The 27271-nt window shown below is 30.9% G+C and overlaps 1 protein-coding gene across 1 annotated transcript; it reads left to right on the top strand.

Annotated features, from left to right (window-relative positions):
- The first annotated feature begins 1161 nt into the window (after positions 1 to 1161).
- Positions 1162 to 25830, top strand: LOC129917891 (chitin synthase chs-2). Its single transcript, XM_055998096.1, has 16 exons — positions 1162 to 1289; positions 1363 to 1601; positions 1838 to 2004; positions 2095 to 2221; positions 7041 to 7241; positions 7373 to 7551; positions 7671 to 8285; positions 15665 to 15893; positions 20181 to 21262; positions 23323 to 23470; positions 23621 to 23778; positions 23883 to 24118; positions 24183 to 24255; positions 24339 to 24851; positions 24905 to 25148; positions 25569 to 25830. The coding sequence occupies exons 1-16, from the start codon at positions 1243 to 1245 to the stop codon at positions 25730 to 25732; spliced, it is 4422 nt and encodes a 1473-aa protein (XP_055854071.1). The 5' UTR covers positions 1162 to 1242; the 3' UTR covers positions 25733 to 25830.
- The last annotated feature ends 1441 nt before the right edge of the window (positions 25831 to 27271 follow it).

The raw sequence follows: 27271 nt of genomic DNA, 5'->3' as shown, positions 1-27271 counted from the left end.
TTAGTTTTGAGCGGGTCATATTTTTCTCTGTGTAAATTTTATTTTGACTGTTTTTAGTTTGAAAATGAAATATGTATTTTGAGCTTCATTTTTGTTAATTTTTTTTATTTACTTATGTCCATTATAAAGTTTTTATTTTTATAAATAAATTAAATACAAAATTAATATGTTTAAAAAAAGATTTAAGTAAAAAATTTAAAAAAAATAAATACTTGAATTTTTTTCTGGAAAAAAGGGGATTTTTTTACGAAAAAGGGGAAAAATAAACGTTTTGGTGTTAAAAAAAGGGGATTTTTATTTTGAAAACCTGGGAACCCTGGGTGCCACTTCTCAATAGCAGACAAGCACTCGGCACTTTGGCTTAAAAAGTAGTGATTTTAGTGTTTTTTAGCATTTGCTTAGGGTTGCCGACTACTTGTCTGTATTTGAGAGGTGGCACCCAACATTTTCCACCAATTTCGATATTTTTAATGATTTAAATCAATAAACTTGTATGTACTATACATTTCTACATTATACCGAACTAAACCGAAATGCAATTACATGACTCAACAATCTTTTATTGTTTTACAAACAAATAAATTAAGATTTTTTGAATTCTGAACCATGAATAACTTTTTCTTGCAGGCATCAATTTGATGAGAACTATTTGGCTATTTATTTTTAATGATGTTTCTTATGATTTTTAGTTTTTTTTTTAGAAAATTCTTGCTAAATTTACTAGATATCTTGACGGGTCCTTGAACCCTCGTTAATACTACCTTCAAATTTTACTTAAGAATACCTGTACTATATTTGTAAACTATAAATGAGTACAAATATTCAAAGAAAATTCACTTACCTATCATAAAAAAAAAAAAACAAAAACCTCTTCAGCAAAATCATATATAAAAAACAAAAATATTTATGTGTCATCTAATGCACTCCAACCGGCTTCTTAAGTATCAATGTTTTAAAATGTAATTTAAAATTGGTCGGTGTGCTGCCTGGAAAAATAATCATTGTTATCATCATTTTATCGATGAAATATTTATCACTTTTTTTTGATGAGCATACAATATCAATATCAAATCGATTTTCATCCAGTTGATTGTGAGTCTTTCGTTGTAAGACATCTTTAAACAAAAATTCGCAATAAAGATAAAATTGATTTTAGTTAATAAAAAAAAGAAAACTCAAAGAAGAAGAAAAAAGGATAAGAAAGTGAAATTGGAAAATCGATAACAATTCGATCGATTCATAATGAACAATTTCGATTACGACGAAGATGATATTTATCTTCGAAAACGGTACTATCTCAATTGAAGTTCTTCAATCCTTGTCTTTTGTTTGAAAAAAATTTTATTTTTCATATCGAACTAGAAAACAAAAAGAAAAACCACCTTTATGGGACTCCTTTCAGGACCCTCCACCAAAAAAAGCCACTGGCTCAGCTGCCAGTTGGAATAAACTCACATTATTGCTGCAGGTTTTTAAAGTTCTCGTCTACATTTTGGTGTTTGGAATAGTTCTAGGCTCAGCTGTGATATCGAAACTCAGCTATTTGCTGATGGTGGCACAAATACCTTCGGGCTCTAAAGTGAAATATTGTGATATCAGACGTGAGTATTGTGGTGTTGGTTAGGGTGGGTAGGGTGTGACAATTTGGTTTCAAGCTATAAGAACCACAAACAGCCTCTGTCTACCACTATGATGTGTGGTGTATGTCAGCTTGAGGCTGTGCGTGAAAAAGCAACATGGTGGAAATGCGTGATGTTACAATTTTTGTATGTCTGTTTCTATTGTTTGAAATTTTTGTCTCTCCTCTCGCACTCTCTCTTTGGTGTGTTTATTTTAGATCCAAAAAGAGAACTTTATGCACGAATACCCGATGAACAGCAAATCGCCTGGATTTGGGCGTTGATATTCGCTTTTTCTGCACCGGAAGTGTTTACATTCTTTCGTTCGTTAAGAATTTGCGTGTTTAAAGATGTAAAAGCACCAACATGGCTGGAAGTGTATTTGGTAAGAGAAGAGCACGAAATAGAATTTCTTTTTTTTTTTGTGGTTTCTTTAATGTGGTTTGTGTTTTTTTAAAATTGAATTTTTCGCCAGGTTGTTGGAATGGAATTGCTTCATGTTGTTGGTTTGGCTGTGTTTACATTCGTTGCACTACCAGCAATGGATTCTTGCAAAGCTCTGATGGTAACTAATGCTGTTTGTTTAGTTCCAGCAATTTTGTGTAAGTAAATAACCTGCAAGTGCAATTTATGTTGGCAAAAAATGGAATGGAAAGACAAAATGAAAAGGAAACGTGTAAGGTTGCTTGTTCTTTTCCTTACTTTGTTTGTTTGTTTGTTTGCATTTTTGTTTGTCTTTATTTGAATCACTTTATGAAGTACCTGCTTGAAATAATGAATTGGTTTGTTTAATGTTAGTTATTGATTGTTGTTTCTATCAAATAAAAGGGGGAAATGTTCTATTAAATTCAAAACTAAGTGAAGCATATTTCATATTAAAAGTATTTTTAATGATCCAACATTGTGATTTAAAAAAAATTTAATATAATATAATTAGTATAATTTTCTAAATTTATTTCTGGTTTCAGAAAATTTCTATCACGTACAAAATCTATTTTTAAAAAATATGAGGAATTTTAAAAATAGATCTCATCAAGATATTGTTAACTTAAAATGTTAATTAAAATGCGTGCTTGCTTCTATGGGAAATATTGTTTAAAATACTAAAATATATTAAAAAATTATAAAGGAATTTTTTTTGCGTTATTTTATACCTAAGATTTTTTTAAACTTTAAAAATACTATAAAATTTGTTTTTAAAAATAGAAATTCATATCTTTAAGAGATAATAACACCTTTTATGCACGAAATCGAGAACAAAAAATTAAAATTTTCCTTTAAGAAGAAACTCAGTGATGTATCATAGGAATTTTTGATTTATGAGAGTTTGAAAAAAATTTAATTTTTCGAAAAAAAAATTGTTGAAAAAAAGACCCAAAAATTCTTTAATTATAATATATCGAAAAAACTCTACGTAATTCAATGGAGAACAGTATTATCGGGCTACACAAAGCCTCCGATCAGCCCAAAATATAGGGGTTAATTTTACAAAAGGATTTTGAGATTTTTTTTTATTGTAACTCATTAACCTACTTCATAAATTTAAAAAAAAAATTGTATTAAGAAATTTAGTTAACAAATAAAAAGCAAATATTTTCGACACATACAAAAAAATATACTACATTGAACAGTTTAAAAAAATCGTAAAAACACACAAAAATATTTTTTATTTTTTTTGAAAATTCAACTTAATATTGAAATTAAAGGTATTAAAAAGTTTTTGTGTAAAATTTTAATTCTCACTTTAATTAAAAATCACTTACGAGAAAGTCAGACATCAAGAAAACATTTCAATGGCAGGTACCGTGAATAACTGCTAAAAAAAATATTTTATTATTTTTTTCAAAAGCATGATCTTCCCTGCCAGAGTAGGTATATGTATGTATTTTATTAATCAAAGTCATTAAAGTATTTTCCGAGTAAAATTCATTTTTACTTGCGATATAGGTACTATAGGGCAAGTTTAGGATTCGTAAAAAAAATCGAACTCGAGATGACAATTTTACATGACATTAAGATAATGGAGAATGCCAAAAAAGTGGGTCCGGCAATTCTGTCTGTCTGTCTGTCTGTCTGCTCAAGTAGCACAAAAGTCTAAAATACACCAAAATATTTGGAGTATTTTTTGCACTTTCGTGATATGCATTTTGAATATAAAAAATATACCATTTTCTCGTATATAATAAACTCCGCTGGTTAAAAAATTAAACCGATTTTGGTATATAAATAGAGCTAGTGGTATAAAAAATGAACTGGTTTTTGGTAAAAAATTATTCCTCTGAAATTGAAAAATACACAATAAATCTATGGATAAAATACACCATTTAAATTATTCTGATTTATAATTTGAACCAAAGTTTATTTTTTAACCTTAAATAGTTTGATGAATGAAAATGTACACTATTTCTTATGAAATAAATGAAAATAAATTATTCTCTATCACAATACAATTAACTAATGATTAAATATGAATTTGAGTGCCTAATTTAAGAACGAAACAAATTCCATCTACTAATTTTAGATACTACTCCGTCTAAAAATCGAGCGCCTCAAAAATTTCAATGAATTAATGATTTTTTTTTCGATTTTAAGAATCAGTTTTTCAAAAATAATAATTTTTTTGTTGTTTTTACATTTTTTTCAGAAGCGTTCTCTTATTATAATATAAACGAATCGAAAAGAAGTAAGAATGCGGGATAATTAGGCCGATATAGTACTATTATAGTAAAATAATTAATCGCTGTCTTCATTATATAAATGGCGGCCATGAAAAAATATGACGTCTCCCACTTATGCAGTCTGGTGAATTTTATGTCCACAGGGTGTACTTCCTACACCAAAGAGAGTGTACAAAATATACCGTTTCGGTTCATTTGAGAATCGAATAATTTTATGCACCAATAATGGTGTATTAAAAAAACAATTGAATATCGGCGTATTTTTTGCACGGAATCTTAAAAGAAATGTTGAAATTTTGCACAGAAAAGATGATGGTATAATTTTTATACCATCTTTTTTGATAAAAACACCATTTTATTCAAATTTCTCAATTTTACACCAAAATTAATGAATTTACACCAATTTATACACCAGTGTGCTACTTGAGCTGTGTGTACCTCGAGCTACCACCTAAACTAATGGAGCGATTTCCTTCAAACTTGGGAGTTAACAGTTTTGGGTAATTCCCTAGAGGACAAAATGAAATTTTTTTTAGGACCAAAAGGTACCGTTAACCTTTCATATAACGGAAATAGAAAAGTAAATTTTTTTCAAAAACGGCTCTAACGATTTTGACTAAAATTTTTGTGTGTAGTGTAACACATAAAAGCTTCCTTTGGAAATAAAACAAATATTTTTTTAACCATTATTAACGGTACCTGCCATAGAATGGTTTTTTTGATTTATGAATTTCTCGTAAACGACAAAACATATTTCGACCAAAATGTTTGTACAGAAACGTTTAAACTATCGTTATTTAAAAAAATTTTAAATTTTTCAAAAAACACATTTTTGAATTTTTAAAAAAATATTTCAAAATTTTTTTTTGAAAAATCAATTTTTTGGAAATGGGTAGGTAAAAAATTTTGAAATTCCGTTTTTAAGTGCAAATTATTTATTTCTTCAAAATGGCATACGAACTTTTTTTTTGAAAAATGTTAGAAATTTTTTATAAGAAATTATTTTTTTAAAAAAAACGGCTCTAACGATTTTCGAAAAATTTTTACTAAAAATTCCTTTTTATACAAGTTTTTTGTAAAAGATCATTTAAAACGGTATTTAATTATTTATAAAAAAAGATTTTTTTTTTTCACTTATGAAATTCCGTGAAAATATCATATACCTTATTTTTTTCAATGAAAAGCTTTAACATTAGAGTAACTTTTACCATAAGAGCAAGTACGTGCGACCCCAGTCGTGCAATTAATTTTAATTTTGGTCGTAGGTACACAGAGAAAAATATGACCCGCTAAAAACTAACAGATTGCCATATTGTTTTACCTTCCATACATTTCATAAGGAAATCTTATTAAAATCAACGATTAATAAGGTTTTTTTAAGGAGATTTCTTATTATTTTTATAGAGAAAATCTTATTAAAATTTGACTGAAAAGTTGTTTTTTTTTGCAACTTAGCACTAGAACAAAAATCGCGATCAATATTTTCATGGCAGGTTGGTCCAGGTGGTAAGGTGGGCGACTAATGATTTGAAGTCTCCAGTTCGATTCCCAGCCTGGTCATCGTTTTTTTTATTTTTTTGCAGATTTTAAAACAATAAGGAAAACCCCATTGTTTTAATAAGGTTTCCTTCTTGGATGAAAACCATAGAGAAATCTTATTGTTTTTGTTCTATTTTATGTGGTCTATTTTTCTCTGTGTATTTAAAATAAAACTGAAAAAGCTGTTCTCAACTGAAATTAAATAACCAACTCTCGATTGGCCTTCTTGTGCTACATCCAATTGCTTAAACCTTCCCATTACCAAATTAACTATCAGAATAATCATGAATGAAATAATTTGCACTGAAACTGTCCCAAAGAAAAAAAAAAGTTACGCATACGCCACAGTGAACCTCCAATTTAATAACTAATTAAAAAGTGAAATAAGATGAATTTTCTTGACCATTCACTGAGTGTTAAAAATATATATTTTTATAGTCCAAGTTTAATAGCATATAAAAAAAAACCTAGAATCCATTCGGGAAAAAATCATAGAATAAAAGGACTGAAAGATCGAATATTTTTTTGAAAAAAAAAAACTGTGCCAAAGATCAAACCTAACGAGTTTAATGCACGATGTGATGTAAGAAGTTACTGTAATGCCTGAGAGATTTCAATTTTCAAAAAAAGTCATTGTGTTAGTTTTTACATTTTATAATTTCTTTTAAATTAGACAGTAGACACTCATTTAGATACTATTACTATTTAAGAATCATGATTGTTATCAAATCGAATGTTGTCCTTATTCTCTTGAAGCACCCTCTCCGACGATTTTTTTTTTTTTTTTGGTATATCAGAGCTTTCCTTTGATTTTGTATTTTAGTTTCAATCCAAATAACTCTTCCCAAGTTTCCAAAAAGAATTTCGTACAAATTTTATTAACCGTCAACTTTTGTCCTTAATTTGCAATAAAAATCTTCTTATCTGTCTAAATACCATAACAACTACCGACGCCCATTCAAATGAGAAAAGTATATTTACACTTGCTATTCCCCAAACTAATTGCTCATAAAAACCACTTAAATTTTAATAATTCTATCCTTTCTCCAATTAATTACACCACTAATTCTAGAATTGTTTTATTCAAATAGGCACAACCCAATCTTAATTGCTCCTAGTATAGCTCCCATTATTTCAAATTATCTCAAACATTTTTAAACTTTCCTATATCCTATTCATACCAATGTTCGTTTTCATAAAATAGGCTTCCTCGGTGGACCGAAATGCTACTGGAAATCCATAATTAAATCATCCCTTAGCCTTCTAGCGCTATTTTGTCAGGTAACAGCTCTCATAATCTGGCCAGCCATTGACAACAAATTAGCCATTCAAATCCTTTCGCTGCCTTTGCTGCTCATCTCGTTACGATGGTGGGAGAATTATATCGACCGTTTTTCCTTCATTGGTATGTAAAAGTATGGGTTTTTTGTATATACCTTAAAGCTTAAAAGTATGTAAACATAAAATTTACATTTTCCATTATATCCTTCCACCAGTCATATTTAAGTAATTAAAACAATCCTTCTCTATATATAGCTTATCTGACGAAAACCATTCGAAGGACGAAATCACGTTACAATACCTACTTGTTTTTGTCCCCGCTTAAATGTATCCTCTTTGCGCTAAGTGCGTTCGTGCTTGATGGCCGAAAATTCACGACATATTTTACAGAATTTCTCACTGGTTTGAGTCTACATGATATATCCATCAATCAGGTAAGTGATGGTAATGTGTTCCTTATTTGACATATTATTTGATGTATTTCCTCCTGATGCATTCTGACGAATATATCAAGGAACCGTTTTGTTAATACCCTCTCCATCATATTTCACAGAGTTCGGCCATTTACTCAGATGTTCATCAAAGTCGTCCGACATCGTTGTCGTCCAGCTCAACGACAACAACGACATTACTGCCATTGACATCAACACTAATGACTCCATCATCATCATCATCGTTGGAAGATGAATTTGTTGTCCAATCAAATTCATATGTTATCGTTTACACGCTCATAATTCAAATTGTTTCGTCATACCTTTGTTATATTTTTGCCAAGTTTGCGTGTAAAGTCAAAATTCAGGAATTTAGCTTCTCGATGTCGGTTAGTGTTGTCGGACCGGTGTCGTTGGCAGTTCTTGTCATTGTTGCCAGTGCTAGGGAGGCAGATGTGTGTGCATTTCATGACTATATACCGGACTATTTGGCATTTCGTAGCTTGCCTATTTATCGGTTTAGTGAGTATCTGGAGAAGGATTTCGTTTGGTTGGGTTTGCTGTGGTGGGCTTCACAGCTTTGGGTAACTTATCATATTTGGTATCCGAGGAATGATAAGAATGCTCCGACGGAGAAGTTATTTGTGTGTCCATGGTATTGTGGATTGTTGGTCGAGCAGTGTATTACTATGAATCGAAGGAGAATCGATTGGAATGAAGAGTGTGCGACTTTGAAGGTGAGATATTGTTTTGTTTTATTCGCACAATATACATAATATGTTGTATGCTACACTTTTGGGAATTCGGCCGGCTTTTGAAACATTGTGATGTGAAATTTATCGGTCCATATAAGTCTGCTGATTTTAAAAGACCATCTTCCTTAAAAAAGAGTCAGAAACATACAACGCTTCCACCAATATCTCTTTTTCCAAATTATGATTAGTAGCTTAGAAGTTATAAGGGTGCATACATATTATGTACAGTACATACATTAGAGAATTTATGATTATGAAAAGTTCAAACAAGTTCAAGTTCAAACACATTGGAAACCCTTCGAATTCGAAAAAAAAAGTGGGTTCCTCAAGTCTGTCTGTTAGTCGGTCTATCTGTATAAAGAGCTTCAGTATAAACGGACGGACCAATTAGCTTGGATGACTCTCAAAGGTGTTTTTGTAATTTTAATTTTTTTGGGTCTAAAATAGCGTCTAACACATTTTGGAAATCTTTAATTATCTCGAAAACGGCTTCAACCATTTTTCTAAAAAAAAAAAATAATATTAATTTTTAAACAAGGTCTAGAAGATAGTAATTTTTCTTCTTTTTTTAACCATTATTATTAATGGAAGATGCTATTCATAGATCTGTTTTTTTTTTTTTTTTTAATCAAAATTTCTCCCAACGACTGAATCAATTTCAAGGAATTTTTACAATTTTGAAAAATATAATTTTTGGATTTTTTTATTTTTTTTTGAAAAAAAAAATCAAACTTTCGATTAAAATTTTTCGAAATTGTGGTTTTAGGTGTTGACTAGTTGTTGCTTCGAAATTAATTTAATTTTTATTTAAGATGTGGTTTATTTCCTTTGAAGAACGAATTGTACGATCTTTTAATCTATTTTTTTTTTTTTTTTTAATGTTTGTTTTTTATTTCAAGTAACTTTAATTTAATTATAGCTATTTAATGATTAAAAACCTCTTTAAATAATAGTCGATCAACTTTGATCTTAAAATTATCTTTTTCAATGCAAAATTATTCCAAAAAATAACAAAATCTAAGTTTTTTCGATGATAAGTTGGTTTATTAAATCAGTTCAACATGAATTTCTGCAGAGCAGTTTTATTTAAAATCAAGAGCCAAGATTACACAATCCCTAAATTGTGCTAGAATGCCAATCAACAGGCTGAACCTCTGAGCTAAATTAAACAGCTCAAAATCATAGCCGTAGCTAGGATTTCATTTCGGGGGGGGTTAGCTCAGACCAAATAAAATTTTTTTTACGAATGACAATACTTTGTATCAACTATACCTAATATGTACCTAACTGCAGTCGATTCTTAATCCCACTAAAGCAAATGGTCATTAGAACTGTGTCGAAGCGAAAAACTTTACAATATCCTTTTTAAGTATTTTTTAGGAGAGGAATTCGTAGTTAAAAGTTTAAAATAGCTCTGCTTACCGTTATCGAATTTAAATTGCGAGCGTTAGCGAGCAAAAAAATTTTTTTGAAGAAACAAATTTTTACCATTCTTAGACTTTATACAAAATATTATTTCGTACAATTTTATATATAAAACATTGAAAAATGGACTTTTTTCGCACTGAAATTTTGTAGTAGGAAATTTTTAGGTACATTCTATCTATTGAGTTCTAAATTAAATTGGCAATATTTAAAAACAAAAATTTTAGGGCCAGTTGTACAAATTTTTAATCCGCCTCGCAACAACTTTTATGTTCTGAAATCACTGTTAATGTTCCGGTTTAGCACTGGTGCAAGGTCCACATATCGCCGCCGGCGTATAGCAAAATTGTTCTAAATCCACTTGTTACCGAAAATGAGTTAATGATGCAGTTTTACTAATTTGAGTGTGCTCTTTCCGAATTTAAAAACCGTTTTTGTCGAAAAAATTTCATTCCACACATAATATAATTTAATGGGACATAGAACAATAAAAACAGTGAAGTCCCATCATATTTTGTTCTAAGTCCACTTTTTATTTAAGGAAAAAACGTACTTGTATAAGAATTGTTCTATGTCCAATGTTGGGGTTTTTTGTTTCAAAAAATATTTAAAAATAGTATGCACCTACTAATGAGGTAAACTTGTATATTTTATTAAAGAGAGAAGAACAAATTTTATTTAAAACATAACTTGAAGTCAAACGAGCAAAAAATTGTCACTTAAACCAATTTGAAACTTAAAAATCGTCCAATGTAAAATTTGCTTTTTGTGACTTAGTACAATTTTCCTTTACGGCGACACGATATGTAAAAACAGCCACATCCATGGTTGAACCGAAGTGTTAAATTCCTGATCCGTGACTGAACCATGTTTATACAACTGGCCCTTAAATAATCCAAGTTGTTTGGCATGAGCTAGTTGTACTTCACTTTTAAATTTAACAATAAACTGAAATTATTTAGTTTTATAATTTGAAACAAAAAAATAACAAAATGTTGTACATAGGTACTACACTCTCTGAAGAAATGGATATATTTATTTTCGCTTATATACTGGATTTAAGCTTCACATAGAACAAAAGTGATGAAAAAATGTCGGAAAGATTTAGGCTAGGCGCACACATGCGATTTTGATCGCCCGATTATTCAGTAGCAAATTCGATGACAAGAATTTCAATGACTGTTCAAATTTTTAATCGCGGGAAGCATGGTGTGTTAACTAGGGTGGTCCTTATTTTACTCTTTTGAGAAAATTGAGTGCGACGCCCCCTAGATCGGTTCCAAATCAGGAAAAAAATACCATATTTTTTTCATATTTTTATCTCTCACCCTTCCTGGCCCTATTTCGATAAGAAGTTACTATAGCAGGAGCGATATTCAGTGTCCAGTATTGGGTAAATTGTGGATGTTTGATCATTTATACATATAAACTTCTTAATCAAATAGGGTCAGTAGGGGTCAGGAATAAAAATTTGAAAAAATTAGGGCATTTTTTTTCCTGATTTGGAACCATTCTAGGGAGCATCCCCAATTTTTTTCCCCTAAGGACCACCCTAGTGTTCACAGGCATTGAAATCCTTGTAATTCATTTTTGCGACTGAATAATCGCGCGACTAAAATCGCATGTGTGCGCCTAGCCATAACGGTGATATTTCTTTGGATTCGAGTTTGGCACACCGAAACCCTTTGAAAAAGTATACTTTATTCTCGGCACCAAAAACCATGCATAAATACTTGTGGTATTTAAAGGGCTCTTAAAAGAGCATTTTAAGGTGTTAACATGGTGCTTAAGAAAATGGGCACAGAAGCAAAAACTCATTTTTTGGAAAATCCCTTACCAAACGTTTTAATGGACCAAAATTTTTTTGTTTTCCCTTATAAAAACTTCATCGACAGCTTCTTTAAAGATACAAAATTGGTAGAGACTTTAAAGAAGATTTTCAGATAGTTAATCAAATCACTAAAATACAAAAACAAACCATTTAGTGCCACACGTATTAGACTTGTTCTTGTTAATAATATATCTTTTGATTTTCTGAAAAAAAATTTCGGGGGGGGGTTAAACCCTTAAAAACCCCCCCCCTAAATACGGCTATGCTCAAAATCCACCACCATAAATACTCGTAAGGACCTTTTCTGTACAGTGAATCCAGACTTTACAATACTCTGTTTCTAAAACGATATTTTATCTGCCCAAATTCTTGTTTAAAATCGATACTACAAATGTGTTCAGTTTCTAGTAGGTACTCGGTTGATAAGTCTTTCGATATGCAAGAGAGGGTAAGCGTTTTTCTTGGTAAGTAAGTTCAACAAAGTCGATTTTCTCTTCGTTTCCCAAAAGAACCACAAGTGAAAATCATGGACTTTTAATCTCTTCGATAGCTCTTAATTTCAACATACAATCTAACTATTTATAGGTGATCGTATGGAGAGACAGAATAATCGTGACTCTGCTACACAGGAAATGCATTTCATGTATCTACTCAAACCCTGAGTCTAGGAAAATCAGGGCTGTAAAAATATCAATTAAAAAAAAACTGCATTTGAAATTAAAATAAAATAATAAAGACTTTTTCAAAAAATCGCTTTTTACAAGTTTAATGCAGAAAAAAATTTAAAAACATACATTTTTATTGACAAATAAACATAGTACATATGTATATTTAAAATGTATATTCAATTCATAGTTATATAATAAATTAGTTGTGTATTCATTCTTCAACTTATATCGATATTTAAAAAACGTATTCCCGACTTAAGAAAAAGTACTGTAGCAAATAAATAAAAAACTACTTAATTATAACTTTGAATTAAATAAAAATTTTAAATATACATACTACGCTTGTTTGTGAATAAAAATGTATGTTTTTAAATTATTTTTCATTAAGAGTGTAAAAAGCGATTTTTTGAAAAAGTCTGAAAAAAATAATTTTCTTTACCAAGCTAAATCTCCAAAATTGTAACAATTAAAAATCTGAAAAATTTTCACATGATAGCTACACTTATAAAGTTTGAGTCTGTAAAGTTTTTAATTTTTTGAGCAAATGGTTTGGCTGGAATTTAAGATTGATTGAACAAGGTCCAAGAAACCCCATGTTATTCCCATAAGAAACTTCAACCGCTTGTCGGCACGGGTTAGAATTAAGTTAGAGACTTGAAACTTGGGAAATATTTTTTTTAGTTTTATTTCCAACCATATAAGATCTGAGGAACATACATATTATAATTATTTTAAAATAACGAGCACCCTTTTGTAAACCTTGCAATTCACATCATGATATGCCATATTTTCTAGTTATGAAAAATTAGCCTTGATTCCGCAGTTTTGGTCAAATTCAACAAAACAATACACCAATTTGTGCCTTAACATATATTCTTTCAGAATATAACCTAACTTTATTTTTTTGTTTATTTTATTGGGCAATAAAAAATGGGTAAAGTTGAAAAAATTAAGGAAAAAATCACTTTTTCAAAATTTATGGGATAAAAACATACACTTAATTTGTTTAAACAATAGACTTATATACATCATTTAAAAGATCTGATAATCGTCTTTCCAAAAACATCTAACATGTTGAGAATTTACAAAAAAAAAAAGACTGAGATATTGATAGATTACATCGTAAGGTCTGTAAAAATGGTTTTTTGTAAATAAATGGAGGGTTCCAAAAATAAAACAAAAGTATTTTTATGCATTATTCGACAATACAAACAGCCTACACTATGTAATTTGTCGGGTGTATTTTCAGTGTCGCACCGCGTAATTATTGCAAATAAAAAAAATTTTAATTAAAAAACAAATTGCAATAAAAACAAAATTAGGTATTAGGTGCATTTGAAAAATATTTTCATTAAAAAAAATTTTATTGAAAACAAAAATATTTTGCATTAAATAAAAATTTAACTGCAAACACAAAATTTTCTCCATTGGAAAAAAAAATTCAATGCAAAATGTGTTCATTAAATATTTTTTTTTTTTTTTCAATATTCGTCGAATTTCTTACACTTAATTTAATTTCCATACCTTAGGTTCAATATTATAGTTGAAATAGCTAATGTATAGTCAAATCTCCAAAATTGTAAGAAATATTCGACGAATATTTAAATACAAATTTTAATGTTTACATTTTGCATTGAATTTTTTTCCAATGCAGAAATTCTTTTATTTGCAATAAAATTTGTTTTAATGCAAAATATTTTTATTTGCAATAAAAATTTACAATAAATATATTTTTTAATGCAAATATTTTTCAGTTACCTATAATAAAAAAAAAATTTTATTTTTTTATTTATTTTTTTAATTTGTAAATGCATTAAAAATAAATTGCACTAAAAATTTACAATAAATATATTTTTTAATGCAAATATTTTTCAGTTATAATAAAAAAAAAATTTTATTTTTTTTATTTATTTTTTTAATTTGTAAATGCATTAAAAATAAATTGCACGACTGGGGTCGCACGTACTTGCTCTTATGGTAAAAGTTACTCTAATGTTAAAGTTTTTCATTGAACAAAATAAGGGAAAATTCAAAATTTGATATTTTCACGGAATTTCGTTAGTGGTGCAAAAAAAGTAAAATCTGTTTTTATAAAAAATTAAATGCCGTTTTAAATGATCTTTTACAAAAACTAAGTATGCCATTTTTTTTCTAGTATAAAAAGGAATTTTTAGAAAAAAATTTCGAAAATCGTTAGAGCCGTTTTTTAAAAAATTAATTTTGTATATATAAAAATTTTCTAACATTTTTCAAAAAAAAAGTTGATATGCAATTTTGAATAAATAATTAATTTACACATAAAAACAAAATTTCAAAATTTTTCACCAACTCGTTTCCAAAAAATTGATTTTTCAAAAAAAAATTTTGAAATATTTTTTTAAAAATCCAAAAATGTGTTTTTTGAAAAATAATGATTGTTTAAACGTTTCTGTAATAAAAATTTGGTCGAAATCTGTTTTGTCGTTTATGAGAAATTCATAAATCCAAAAAAACGTTCTATGGCAGGTACCGTTAATAACGGTACATAAAATATTTTTTTATCATCAAAGGAGGCTCTTATTTGTAACAGTAAGCAGAAAAATTTTAATCAAAATCGTTAGAGCCGTTTTTGAAATAAATCAACTTTTCTGTTTCCGTTATATCACAGGTACCGTTAGTTTCGGTCCTAAAAAAAAAACTTCAATTTGTCCTCTAGGGAATCACCCAAAACTGTTAACTACCAAGTTTGAAGAAAATCGCTTCAGTAGTTTAGGCTGTAGCTCGAGGTTCTTACAGACAGACAGACAGACAGAATTGCCGGACCCACTTTTTTGGCATTCTCCATCATCGTGATGTCATGTAAAATTGTTATCTCGAGTTCGAATTTTTTTTACGAATCCTAAACTTGCCCTATAGTAGGTACCTATAAAAGGTACCAAGTAAAAAGGAGTTTTTACAACCCTGCCTAGAATGCATTTAACAATTATAAATAGTTCCGCAAAGAATATAGGAATATAGGAAAAGTGGCATAACATCAACTTCTAAGTTATCCATACAGAACTTCTTCAAATGATAGCAGAATAATTAATTCCAGAGAATTTTTTCTTTAAAATCTTCTTTGTTTTGGTGTAAAGGATAAAAATAAAATTTGAATCTTGAAAAGAACAATTAAATCATAAAAATGTGAATTTTAAGAAATTCTTCAGAATTTCACTAGCAGGCTATAAAAGCTAATGCGAACCATATCATCTTATTGAAAAAGTCATCCCTCCTTGACATGCAGGAGCATTAATAATAAATAATACTGACTCATTTTATGTTTCTAAAAGAAAACTTTATTCTTTCGTAACACAACTGATCCCCCTAAATTCGTCATTCATCTTAGTATAACAAAAAGATAACATCCTTTTATCCATGTTATTATGTATTTTTCTATTTTATCCTTTTTTTTTTTTCAGAATGATACATTTACACCAGTTGCACCTGTGAATATTGATTCGGATATCTTGCCACAAGATACAATACCACAGCTTATTATTTGTGCAACAATGTGGCATGAGACACAAGAAGAAATGATGGAGTTCCTCAAGTCGATTGTACGTTTGGATGAGGATCAATGTGCTCATAGAATGGCAAAAATTCACATTAACAAGGGTAAAGAGGATGAGGAATATTATGAATTGGAAAGTGAGTATATACCTACTTTTATATTGATATAGACGACATAATAATAATATTATATTATACTTGTATGTCTGTTTTATCCCACCCACCAAATCCCTCCTATATCATACATGCACTAAGGGCAAGGGTGAAGGGGGGAGTCTAGCTACCTATCTCCTACAAAACATGATAGAGTTTCCGTTTCAGGGATGTTGTTGTTCATTTGAATAATGGCTTTTTATCCGGTGTGTACGATTACGATGTGCTTGACGAAGCCCAAGAAGTTTTTTTTTTTTTTTTTTTAACGAAAAAAAAAATTATATTGAAATAGATAATGGAAGTAGGTACCCTGTACCTGTACCTGCCTACATTATATTTTTATTCGCTTTGCACGTGATGGATTCCCCATACAATTTATCTCTTATTATTTTATCCTCGAAGCTCATATATATATTTTTTTTTTAAGAAATATAAAAGATTGGTTTGGCATTGAAATGCTTTATTTCATGGATTGCAGAAAGGGTATATACAATGAAACGCGCAATACCCTTCGCATTATTCTTTACAAATAAATAAATAAAGATGGCACTTAACATCAGATAGTATGTGCATCATTACTTTGGGTGTTATTTTTTGTTTTAAATGTTTAATTGTTAACCACACTTTAAGTGCAATTGTTTTATTTATAAACATTTTTTATCAGTATAATAGTGACTGACTTGACATCGAAGTTATTTGTTTTCATTTAACTGACACTTTCGAGTGTTATGCAACGTATCAAAGCTTGGGCGAGTTTATAAATGCACGACTGTGGCAGTGCATTTAGATCCTTTTTCTACGAAATCGTCGTATGTAGGCCTAAAAGAAGTAAGAACAATGTAAAAATATGGCTAAGTTAAAACGATTCACATTGAAATATTAAATCTAATTGAATCATAATTGATTTAAAACTTTATGGTGCTAATTGAGAGAGTTTTCAGAATTTGTTGTTATGTTGGGCGCCATTTAAATTATATTCATTGTTGAATTCTCAATAATTTCAAAACCCTAAAATATAACTACTTTCGATTTACAATTCTATACCACTGTTCATAGATTTTCCAGTTCTTATTATAGAAAGTTATAATTCAGGCAATTAATGTTTTTGTTGAGCGCCATTTTAAAGGAATGGCCTTAGAAATCTGAGAAAGTTCCATTTTAGATTTACGTTATTTATGCACCTACTGTGAACAAGTCTCAATCTTCAATAAAAATAAAATGCACGACTGGGGTCGCACGTACTTGCTCTTGCAGTTCAAAGCACTTTTATGTTAGTCTACTTGTAGATTTTAAAAGCTGGCTCTAAATTTAAAAAAAAATTGATATTGAGGAAGAGCCGACATTTAGGGCATGAAAAATTTTTTTTTTGTTATTTGACTTTTTTGAGAAAAAATAAAAATGCTGTTTTATTGCCACTGCTTTAAATATTACGTATACAAAGTTTAATCAAAATCGTTAGAGCCGTTTTCGAGAAATTCGCAATATCGTATTTTTTTGTATGGGAGGTATACGTTCTAAACGAGATATAAAAAAACAAAAAAAAGCCAAGTTTCAGAATTCTATAAAAATCATCTGTACCAAATTTGAAGAAAATCCGTCCACCCGTTTAGGCTGTGGAAATGTGTACAGATGGACGCACAACCGCACAGACGCACAGACGTACAGACGCACAGACGTACAGACGCACGGACGGAATTGCGAGACCCACTTTTTTGAAATTCTCCATCATCGTAATGTTGGTTTTGATTAAAACCTCAAATTTTTTTTTCGACACGAAACCAATACTTGCCCTATAGAGCAAGTAAAAAAATGTTTTACCAGACTCTCCTGTGAATGTTATAAGGAAATTTTTCTACGTTGGGCGCCATTTTAAACAAATAGCTTAAGCAATCTGAGTGCTATGTAAGACCTTGGTTACTTATATCAACCTGATCTAAATTTAATCTTCAATCTTATAGAGTTTCTTCATGACTTAAAAGCAAAACCATCAGCTATTAGAGCTTACGTTGGGCGCCATTTTAAACCAATTATCTTAGTAGTCTGCTTCGTTAGCCATAGATTACATACGAGAACTCGAATCGGGTTCAATTTCAAGTCAAATGTGGTTCTTTTATACCTTCTTTAAAATGTTATAATTAATTTGATTTAACGTTGGGCGCCATTTGAAAACAAAAAGTTTCAACGATAGCAGACAATTATACATGGGTAATCTTCTTGGGCGTAAACTGGTTTCCCCAAAAATGTAACTTTCAATTTCCTGGTGTGGAGATTCAGAAGTTACGGTTTTAGCAAATTAAAACAAAAAACTTGGTGTTATGATGTCTTAAGAATTATAACATTAAAGTTGCATTTTCTCAGCTAAATAGTAAAAATCTCATAAAAGATAAAACATGTGAAAACGTTAACTATCACGTACAAAAATAAATCTTTCGTTTGTTTTTAAATAGATTTCACCAACAGAACTTAAAAAGCTTAAAAACGCATTAAATAGCTCAAACTCTGAAAAAATTTAAAGACATTTAAACCTTGTGGAAAATAAGCCTTAAGTTGTTAAATTGGTCATCAAATATTTCCAACAATCATTTCTCTGAAAGATAAAAATGATACGAACTCATTCGTACATATTGTATTGCGATAATTTGTCACTATCTGCTTTGGTATCAAAGGATAAAGATATCTTTTAACATCATTTTCATTAACCATTCAGGCGATGTTAACCGACCTTGCGAGGTTTTTCACTTCAGTATCAGTATAAATTTTTCGCTATCCTCTTTGATTACTGACTGGATTAAAAAAGAAGTGAGTAGGTAAACCATATTAAATCTCTGGTTGTTAACTACTTCATAAGAATAAATCGCTCTTTCAACTTTGAAACGTATCCTTCGTATGCACTTCATTTTTTTTTTTTATTTTCTTATATTCATTTAAACCTTGTTTTATTCAACATTTATTTGCTCATGCAAAGAGGATTCTTTTTCATATAGTAATTTAATCTGTTTCATGTTGTGTCTGAAAGATTGTGTCTCACCGTGGCCACGCGTGGGAGCCATTTAATTTATATTTTTTTATTTGTTTTAAGTGTTGATTTAATTTTATACATACTTCATACTTTACACACATTATGAATTAAAAATCACGTAACTTTTCTCAATTATGTCAAAATTAATCAGAAATACTACAATTTCAATCAAAAATATTGAGAATTAAAAAGTTGAAAGTTGTTTCACTAGCGTTGGGCGCCATTTCACTCTTTTAGTTTTGTGGTTCACAACTTTTCTTGAATTTTAATTTAAATTGTTTTTCCAATTCACCCTTTTCTGATACTCTTACTTACACTTCTTATCTCCAAACCCATGTCTGCGAGTCTTTCCTATGCTCACGAATTTGAAACTTCTGTAGCAGAAGAAACACCTGATCCAACATAATCAATTAAGAATTCACAACGATTTTAAAATCTTAACTCAATATTTACATTTCCCACGTTGGGCGCCATTTTACTTATTATTATTTCAAAATTTATTGATTATTTGATTTAGTGAACTTCTTATCTTTAATCTCATGACAGTAAACAGTAAAAATAGGCCCATAGTTAGGTAAAGAACTCGTCTATTTGACGTGTATTTCCCTCACGTTGGGCGCCATTTAATTTTTTACTTTCTATTGTAGACAAAAAGTGGTCGCAGCAACACTTTAGAATCGTGTGACACATTTATTTAATATCGCAATGAAGAATGAACCATTTCAAATGTTTCTATTTAGATCCTTTTCAAAGTTCAAGGCCATTTTTCGAAACAAACCCCCAAGTTAACTTTGAAAAAAAAAAAAAACCGTTGATTTATTTAACAAACACTTCCACCGTTAAATCAAAACATCATCACGATGATGGCAAAATTATAAATCATCATGTCCATATTTCATGTTTAATTAATATGCCATGTAACAATTTCTTCTATCTCACCTCTTAAATTACCCTCACACAATTAATAACTGTAGTAGCCTTAAGAACTTCATTTGGGAATTCATTCCGATGTCAATCGATAAATTAAACTCCATTACCATACTATTCCACTCTACTCAATATGAGAACATGACTTGTTGAAATGTTATATCCTAGACATCAAAATGTCCTCCAGCACTATAACCTTCACAAAATATAACTTCTACATAAACACAAAACTACACTCTTCTGGTTTCAACCCCATCCCACACACACACAAAAAAAAATACGATTGGAAACATTGAATATTGAAAAAGCCATTTTCTCATTTACAGCAAACATCTTCTTCGATGATGCCTTCGAGCTAGAATCGAAATACTGCCAGGACCCAAAGAATCCGCCCCTAAATGAATTCGTAAAACTTCTCATCGAGTCCATTGAAAAGGCCTGCTTCGAAGTCTACGGTGTCCCAATGAAACTCAAACCACCAATGAAAATTGAAACGCCCTATGGCGGTCGTTTGGTCTGGACTCTGCCTGGCCGGACAAAAATGATTGCCCATCTAAAGAACAAGGACAAAATAAGGCACAAGAAACGTTGGTCACAGGTCATGTACATGTATTATTTGTTAGGATTCCGTATAATGGAACTGGAGAATGCCTCACCCAGGCGAAAGACCGTCATCGCAGAGAACACATTCATTTTGGCTCTAGACGGTGACATCGACTTCCAGCCCCAGGCTGTACAGCTGCTTATCGATCGAATGAAGGCCATTGATGAATTGGGTGCTGCTTGTGGTCGCATTCATCCAGTTGGCCGTGGTCCAATGGTTTGGTATCAGAAATTCGAATACGCTATCGGGCATTGGTTGCAAAAGTCAACAGAGCATGTTATCGGCTGCGTCCTCTGTAGTCCGGGTTGTTTTAGTTTGTTCCGGGGGAGCGCCTTAATGGAAAATAGTGTGATGAAAAAATATACAACGGTATCACAGGAGCCCATGCACTATGTGCAATATGATCAAGGAGAAGATCGCTGGCTGTGCACCTTGATTTTGAAACAAGGTATGCGGGTTGAATATTCAGCTGCTTCGGATGCCTATACTCATTCGCCGGAGAATTTCAATGAATTTTATAATCAACGTCGACGTTGGGTGCCGTCGACTATAGCGAATATTTACGACTTGCTGTCGGATGCGGATATGGTAGTGAAGAACAATAGCAGCATATCAATGCCGTATATAGGGTATCAGTTTATGTTGCTGGTGGGGACGGTTCTTGGGCCGGGGACGATATTTTTGATGATGATTGGTGCGTTGGTTTCGGTGTTTAGTATCGATATATGGACGGCTTTTCTATGGAATTTTTTCCCTCTGTTGGTATTTGTGTTGGCTTGTTTGTACTTAAAACAGAAGTATCAGGTATTTATGATGAATTTCACCAGGGTGATAGTTTGAGTTGTTTTTTTTTTTTATTTTTTTATTTTTGCGAGTTAGACCAGTTTATACCAATCAACAATTTATGAAATTTAAATATTTTTAAATGTTTCCATCCATAATTCAATATTTTATTTGACATTTCTAATAAAAGGAAGTTGCAATATTTTGTTTATACCAGTCAAGCGCAGTAAGCATATGAACATATGAAATAATTTAAGAATCTTGGACAAGTAATTTTTAAAAATTTTTGACTTTTTAGCAAATTTAATAAATTCACAATAGTTTTATACAACTTTTACCAATCAATGATTTAAAGAAACATATAAATTGATATTTCCGAAAGGTATAACGATTAATGTGATTATACCAGTCAAATTAATGTCGATTTATTTTGCACAGAAAGTATTGAAAAAACTGTTTTTGAATTTATCAATTTTTCAATGCTTTGATCTTGAACTAAGAAGTCACTTATATCAATCAGATACGCACTTAATGGATTTAACGATTTTTTGTTTATACCATTCAGTTTGTGCAGAGATGATTAGACAGAAATCCAACAATTTTACAAAGTTTTTGTCCGTTTTTTTTTTATTGGCATTTCTAAACGAGGAATTAAACATGTTGTTTATACCAGTCAGGCAAGAAAAAAAAATTTATGAAATTTCTAGAATTTTTTTTCAAATTTCATAGAGAGGTCTCATGTTAGACGATTTTATACAAATCAGTGAAAGAACGCACACTAATATTTTTGAAATGGATTTCTCTGTTCCAACTTATATTTATTTATAATGCAGTTTCGAAATTCAAATTTATAGGCAATTTTGTTTATGCTAGTTGATTGCAGTCATCAAATAAAAAAATCTATGACGTCATTTTTGAGATAGGTATAAGAAATTCTAGATGAATTTTTATCTTGGAGACGTGACGTCATGGAATTTTTTTTTTACTTCGGATTGGAATTTAGAATATTAAAATCAATTAGACAAGGACATTTTGGTTTACCGAAAAAATAAAAAGGTACTCAGTTTTAGCTTAAAACTATGTACTTTAAACTAATTTTGCTATATTGAAAAAGTAGTTCAAAGCAGCTTTAAGTACTTAGTACAGTAGATAAATATTCACAAAAAAAACGCAGCTTTTATTGAACATTGTAATTTTTTCATTATATCATTTTTTTTTTTTAATATTTACTACATAGTTGGCAACCATTAAATTCCAAAAGTTTCAATTTTTGTAGAAATATAAATAGAAGTGATTTCAAAATTGTGCTTATTATACGATTATTTTGTCCGCCATTTTGAAGCCGCCATATTGAATGATTTTTGACGCCAAAATTGAGCCAAAGGCACCACTGTGTGTCGGTGGTGGTGGTTCAGCTGTGGTCCGACTCTCAAAAAACAGTGTGGTGCTTTGGTGGGATATTGTTTTTACTCGGGTCAAGAGGCGAACCTGATAAATCAAAACCTGGAAAATGAATAGGTGAATCCAGCAAATCAACGAATAAATCCAGCAAACCAAGAGGTCAACCTCGTAAATCAATAGGCTAAACCGGCAAATTCGACAAATTAAGAGGCGAACTGCCATATCGGAGAAACCTGCAAACCAAATGCAGCTGCTAGACCAGATTATACCAATCAGAATGCGAATGGAGATTTATATTTGTAATTTTATTTTATTTGATTGTATAAATATTAGACAAAATGTTTTTTTTTTTAACGGATGATATTCTGTTTATAGTGTTTATACCAATCAATCACAGCGTTAGTTTTATACCAGTTCAAATCAGTTTACTCTTAAAAAATATTTTAAGCCTTTAAATCCTCAAATATTCCATGATTTTTAGATATTTTCTTAAAAAATGTATTTCTCTAAGAAATTGAAAAAACTGGCGCCCGGGAGATAAAATCTTTACTTTTACTTTTTCAACAAAAAAACTATTGTCCATGGTGAAATTCAACTTTCACATTATTTTATGCCCTTTTCTATGTACTGTAACATCCTATGAACATTCACTAATTATTTTTTTATTGCGTTGCCCACAGTTACTGATAGCCTTCGTAGTTAGTACAGTTTATTGCCTAGTCATGATGGCCGTTCTCATAGGAATCATCATACAAATGCTAGAGGATGGTATCTTTTCTCCAGCAACATTGTTCTTTATAATCGTTGCTGGCCAGATAGTTATAGCTGGTATGTCCAATTTTCCAACATCATTCCAGTACAGAATACAGACATACATTTACTGCATGCGAAGCACAAAAATGATGTCAAAGAGGATCCTTGCTACTATACAAGAGCGTTTTGCAATGAATTTTCATTCTTTTTTTTGTTGTTGTTTAGGTTTGATGCATCCTCAAGAGGCTGGTGCTTTATGGTGTGGATTCATCTATTACATCACTATACCATCAATGTATATGTTACTTCTTATTTATTCCATTTTCAATATGAATGATGTATCCTGGGGAACAAGAGAAAAAAAATCCGAAAACGATGGACAGGTAAAGTCACGTAGTAAACGTCAGCATTCCAGAGGCTCTTAATGAATGGATGTTATTTTCACTCTTTAATGTTCTCTCGGGTCTCACTCATGACATTTATAAAGGCTAAGTCAGATGAAGCAGCAAAACAGTCAAACGATGTTAAAGTGAATAAATTTCAACAAATGTTCGCATTCCTCAAACCAACTAACCAAGAAGAAGGGTCATTCGATTTTTCATGTGCTGGATTATTTCGTTGCATGTTTTGTACACATCCAAAGTCTAATGCTGTTGAGAATCAACTAATGGTTGTTATATCGAACTTGGCCGAATTGAATAGCAAAATTGATGTTTTGGAAGAGTAAGATGAGGCGTCTTTTCTAAAGGGATTTCATATAAAGAACATGTTTTGTATTCTTTCACAGCAAAGTTGTAAAAGAATCCAATATGGAGAATAAAGTGACGGAGAAAGAAGACCATACAGAAGCTATTACATTGGTAAGTTTATGATGTTTTTGGATGAAAAGAGCAAAAGCCCTTTGAATAACTATCTTTCTTTCACTTTTTCATCCGGCTCGAAGGACCAAAATAGCGATACAGAAATAGACTTGGATTACATGCCTGGTTGGGTGAATGACCCTCTTCTAGTTGACTCTCCTATTGGAGAAATACCTCTGGCAGAGAAACGTTTTTGGCGTGAACTTATCAAGAATTATTTGAAGCCAATGTTTCATACCAAAGAGAAAAAGGATCAAATTGCTGCGAGTTTACGTGAACTTCGTAATATGTTTGCATTTGCTTTTGTCATGATCAATTCGTTATTCGTCCTCATTGTAACTTTGTTACAAATAAAAAAGGAATATCTCCACGTCCAGTGGCCAGTTAGCCCGAAAGATTTCATATCCTACGATGAAACTCATTTGCAAGTTTATGTTTACCGACAATATCAAGAATTAGATCCAATTGGTTTATGTTTTGTTGTGTTTTTCGGTTTGATATTGATAATTCAATTTATTGCAATGTTTTTTCATCGTTTTGCAACGGTATCGCAATTATTGGCAGCAACTAAATTGGATTGGTTAGTTAGTTCTTCGGTGAGTTGAGGTTGTGTAAAAATTTGGCATTTTTTTTTACATTTTTATTTTAGAAATCAGAAGATGATGCTTTGCAAGAAATTCGAGGTAATGCTGTGAATATTTCAAGGCAGTTGCAAAGACCTAAACGGATGGATGATGATGAGAATGAAAATGAGAATGACGATGATAATGATGATGAAGAAGGTGGAACATCTCGTCGGCAAACTATATGCAAGTTGCATGAACATCGTGAGAAACATCAACAGGATTATAGTGATTTGGTGAAGAATTTTGAAAGCAGATTTTATGGTGAAGGTAAGTTCAAAGTAGTTGTTGTTTATTCCATTCAATTATGGCTCTTCGTTAAAAGTGGCGCCCAACACAAGTGTCCTTTCTAGGATTCCTTGAATTTGAAGGTTTTAATTTGTTTGTTTTAGAAGAATTCCATCAAATTTTAAGATGATACTTGAATTAAAAAACTTTTTAAAAAATTAACGAAAAATGGCGCCCAACGGAGAAATAATTTTTCACCAACTTTTCTCTTTAAATTGCGACATTTATTTTTGAATGTAAAAAATCATGCTTAGTCTAAAATGGGTTCTCATGTTTTGAGAATTTAATCATGAAAACTGTCTTTTTTGAAATATCATTTTATATCCTAAAATGGCGCCCAATCAATGAATCATTTTTCTATTTCCTCGTATTTTAATACCAATTTATGATATTTCTTTACAGATGAACTGAAAGTGAAAAATATTTCAATGAGTCGCAAATCAATAATGCTCCTTAATGAGACTAGAGATGAAGCAAAAAGACGCAAAACCGAGCAAATGAAACGAAGTCAAATTTTCAATCTCAATGGAGGATACGATAATGAAGCATTTGATACACCATTTTAGTACAACTGCAAAAATAACACTTTATTTCGATTAAATTTAATTAAATATTAATGTTAAAAGTTCCTTCCTAGAAATGGAACAAAGCAAAAATGCTTTAATTTTTTTTTTTTATTCTGCTAAAGTAATTTGAATGCAAATGAGTACCTACATGTTTTTCACCTGTCGTCAGTGGGAGTTATTGCAAATACATTTATTTTCAATTTCACGCAAATGATTGTGACTAAGCGATTAAATATAAACAACGCGTGCTTTAGAAATGGATTATGTATTCTAGGAAAATTAAATTTTTCTTAGGAGACATGTTCGGTGCCAAATTGATAGAAACCAATATCTAATGGTATATTTGTGTACATGTCAGCTGGATCAATTCAATAGGAAAAAATCCATGTGATGTTTAAAAGTCGTCTAAATTGAAACCGCTACATTTTTCTTACCCACTTTTGTGAAGATTTTATTTTGTGGGTGAATTTCCGAAGAAATTTTACGCACAGCTGCCTGGAAATAATTGGATCCTGACGAACTCAAGGGCTTGGGGTAACCACTTGATATTAGTCTCATCCTGTTGTCCTCTTGGGTTCGTCTGTCGGGTGTTTTGCGCGGTTAAAACGTCTGGCATGGGTATTTTTGCAATCAGGGTGTCAAGGGCTACAGGATTGAATTGTTTTAGGGTGGTTACCCTAATCCCTACAAACGAGTAAAAATGCGCGTTTTTGGGCTGGTCTTGTGTTTGGGCGCGGTTAAAACGTCTGTCATGGGTATTTTCGTAATCAGGGCGACGAGGGCGTCAGGATCCAATTATTTCCAGGTGGTTACCCCAATCCCCTAAAAACGCGGAAAAAAACGCGTTTTCGGACTCGTTTATCTGGTGTTTGGGCGCGGTTAAAACGTCTGTCATGGGTGTTTTATTATTATTCACAGGTGGTTACCCTCTATAAATCAATTTTCAGAAAAAATGTACTTTTGATGCACTTTTTCTCAGCAAAGGCGCAGACAGATGCTGGCAGACGTTCGTTTTCGTCATCACCATGACTGGGACTTATTCTAATATTAATATGAATCGGTTATCTCTTGCGTTTTCGCAACGTCATGTCTGGAACCTAACTTATTATAATTAAAAATAAACTAAAAATAGGTTTTAAAAGATAGTTCAATTATCTAATCGACCTGTTTTTGGATTTTTTTGTGAAAAAATTTTTTCGTGCTTTTTTATCCATTGTTTTATATTGAATACTTCATCCAATAAATCTGCTAAACACACTAGTAAATATATTTTTAAAAATATTACCCAAGTTTCAATTCTAATGGCTCCCCCAAAAACCAACGAAGGCCAAATAATGAAAATTTCCATAAGACGTTGTTTAGCTAAAAAAGCATACCGTCGACTTTAAAATATCGTTAGCCTTTTTTGTCTTCGGTCAACGAGTGCCTGTAAACTTAACTCTATTCCGCCTTTTTCAAAAATAAAATTTAAATTCCTGCAAAAGCCGTTTGTTTCAAAAATTTGAATATTGATAAACCTTCTTTAACTTTATAGTAGCA

The sequence above is a fragment of the Episyrphus balteatus genome, chromosome 4 (assembly GCF_945859705.1).
Source record: "Episyrphus balteatus chromosome 4, idEpiBalt1.1, whole genome shotgun sequence".
In the NCBI taxonomy this organism is placed as follows: Eukaryota; Metazoa; Arthropoda; class Insecta; order Diptera; family Syrphidae; genus Episyrphus; species Episyrphus balteatus.
This window is presented reverse-complemented; position numbering and strand designations above follow the sequence as displayed.

What these genes read in the sequence shown, in the direction of transcription:
- LOC129917891 (XM_055998096.1), top strand. Translation starts at nt 1,243, where the DNA reads ATGAACAATTTCGATTACGACGAAGATGATATTTATCTTCGAAAACG. An exon ending in GAAATATTGTGATATCAGAC is followed by an intron (nt 1,602 to 1,837) that starts GTGAGTATTGTG and finishes TGTTTATTTTAG; the next exon opens with ATCCAAAAAGAGAACTTTAT. An exon ending in ATGATATATCCATCAATCAG is followed by an intron (nt 7,552 to 7,670) that starts GTAAGTGATGGT and finishes CATATTTCACAG; the next exon opens with AGTTCGGCCATTTACTCAGA.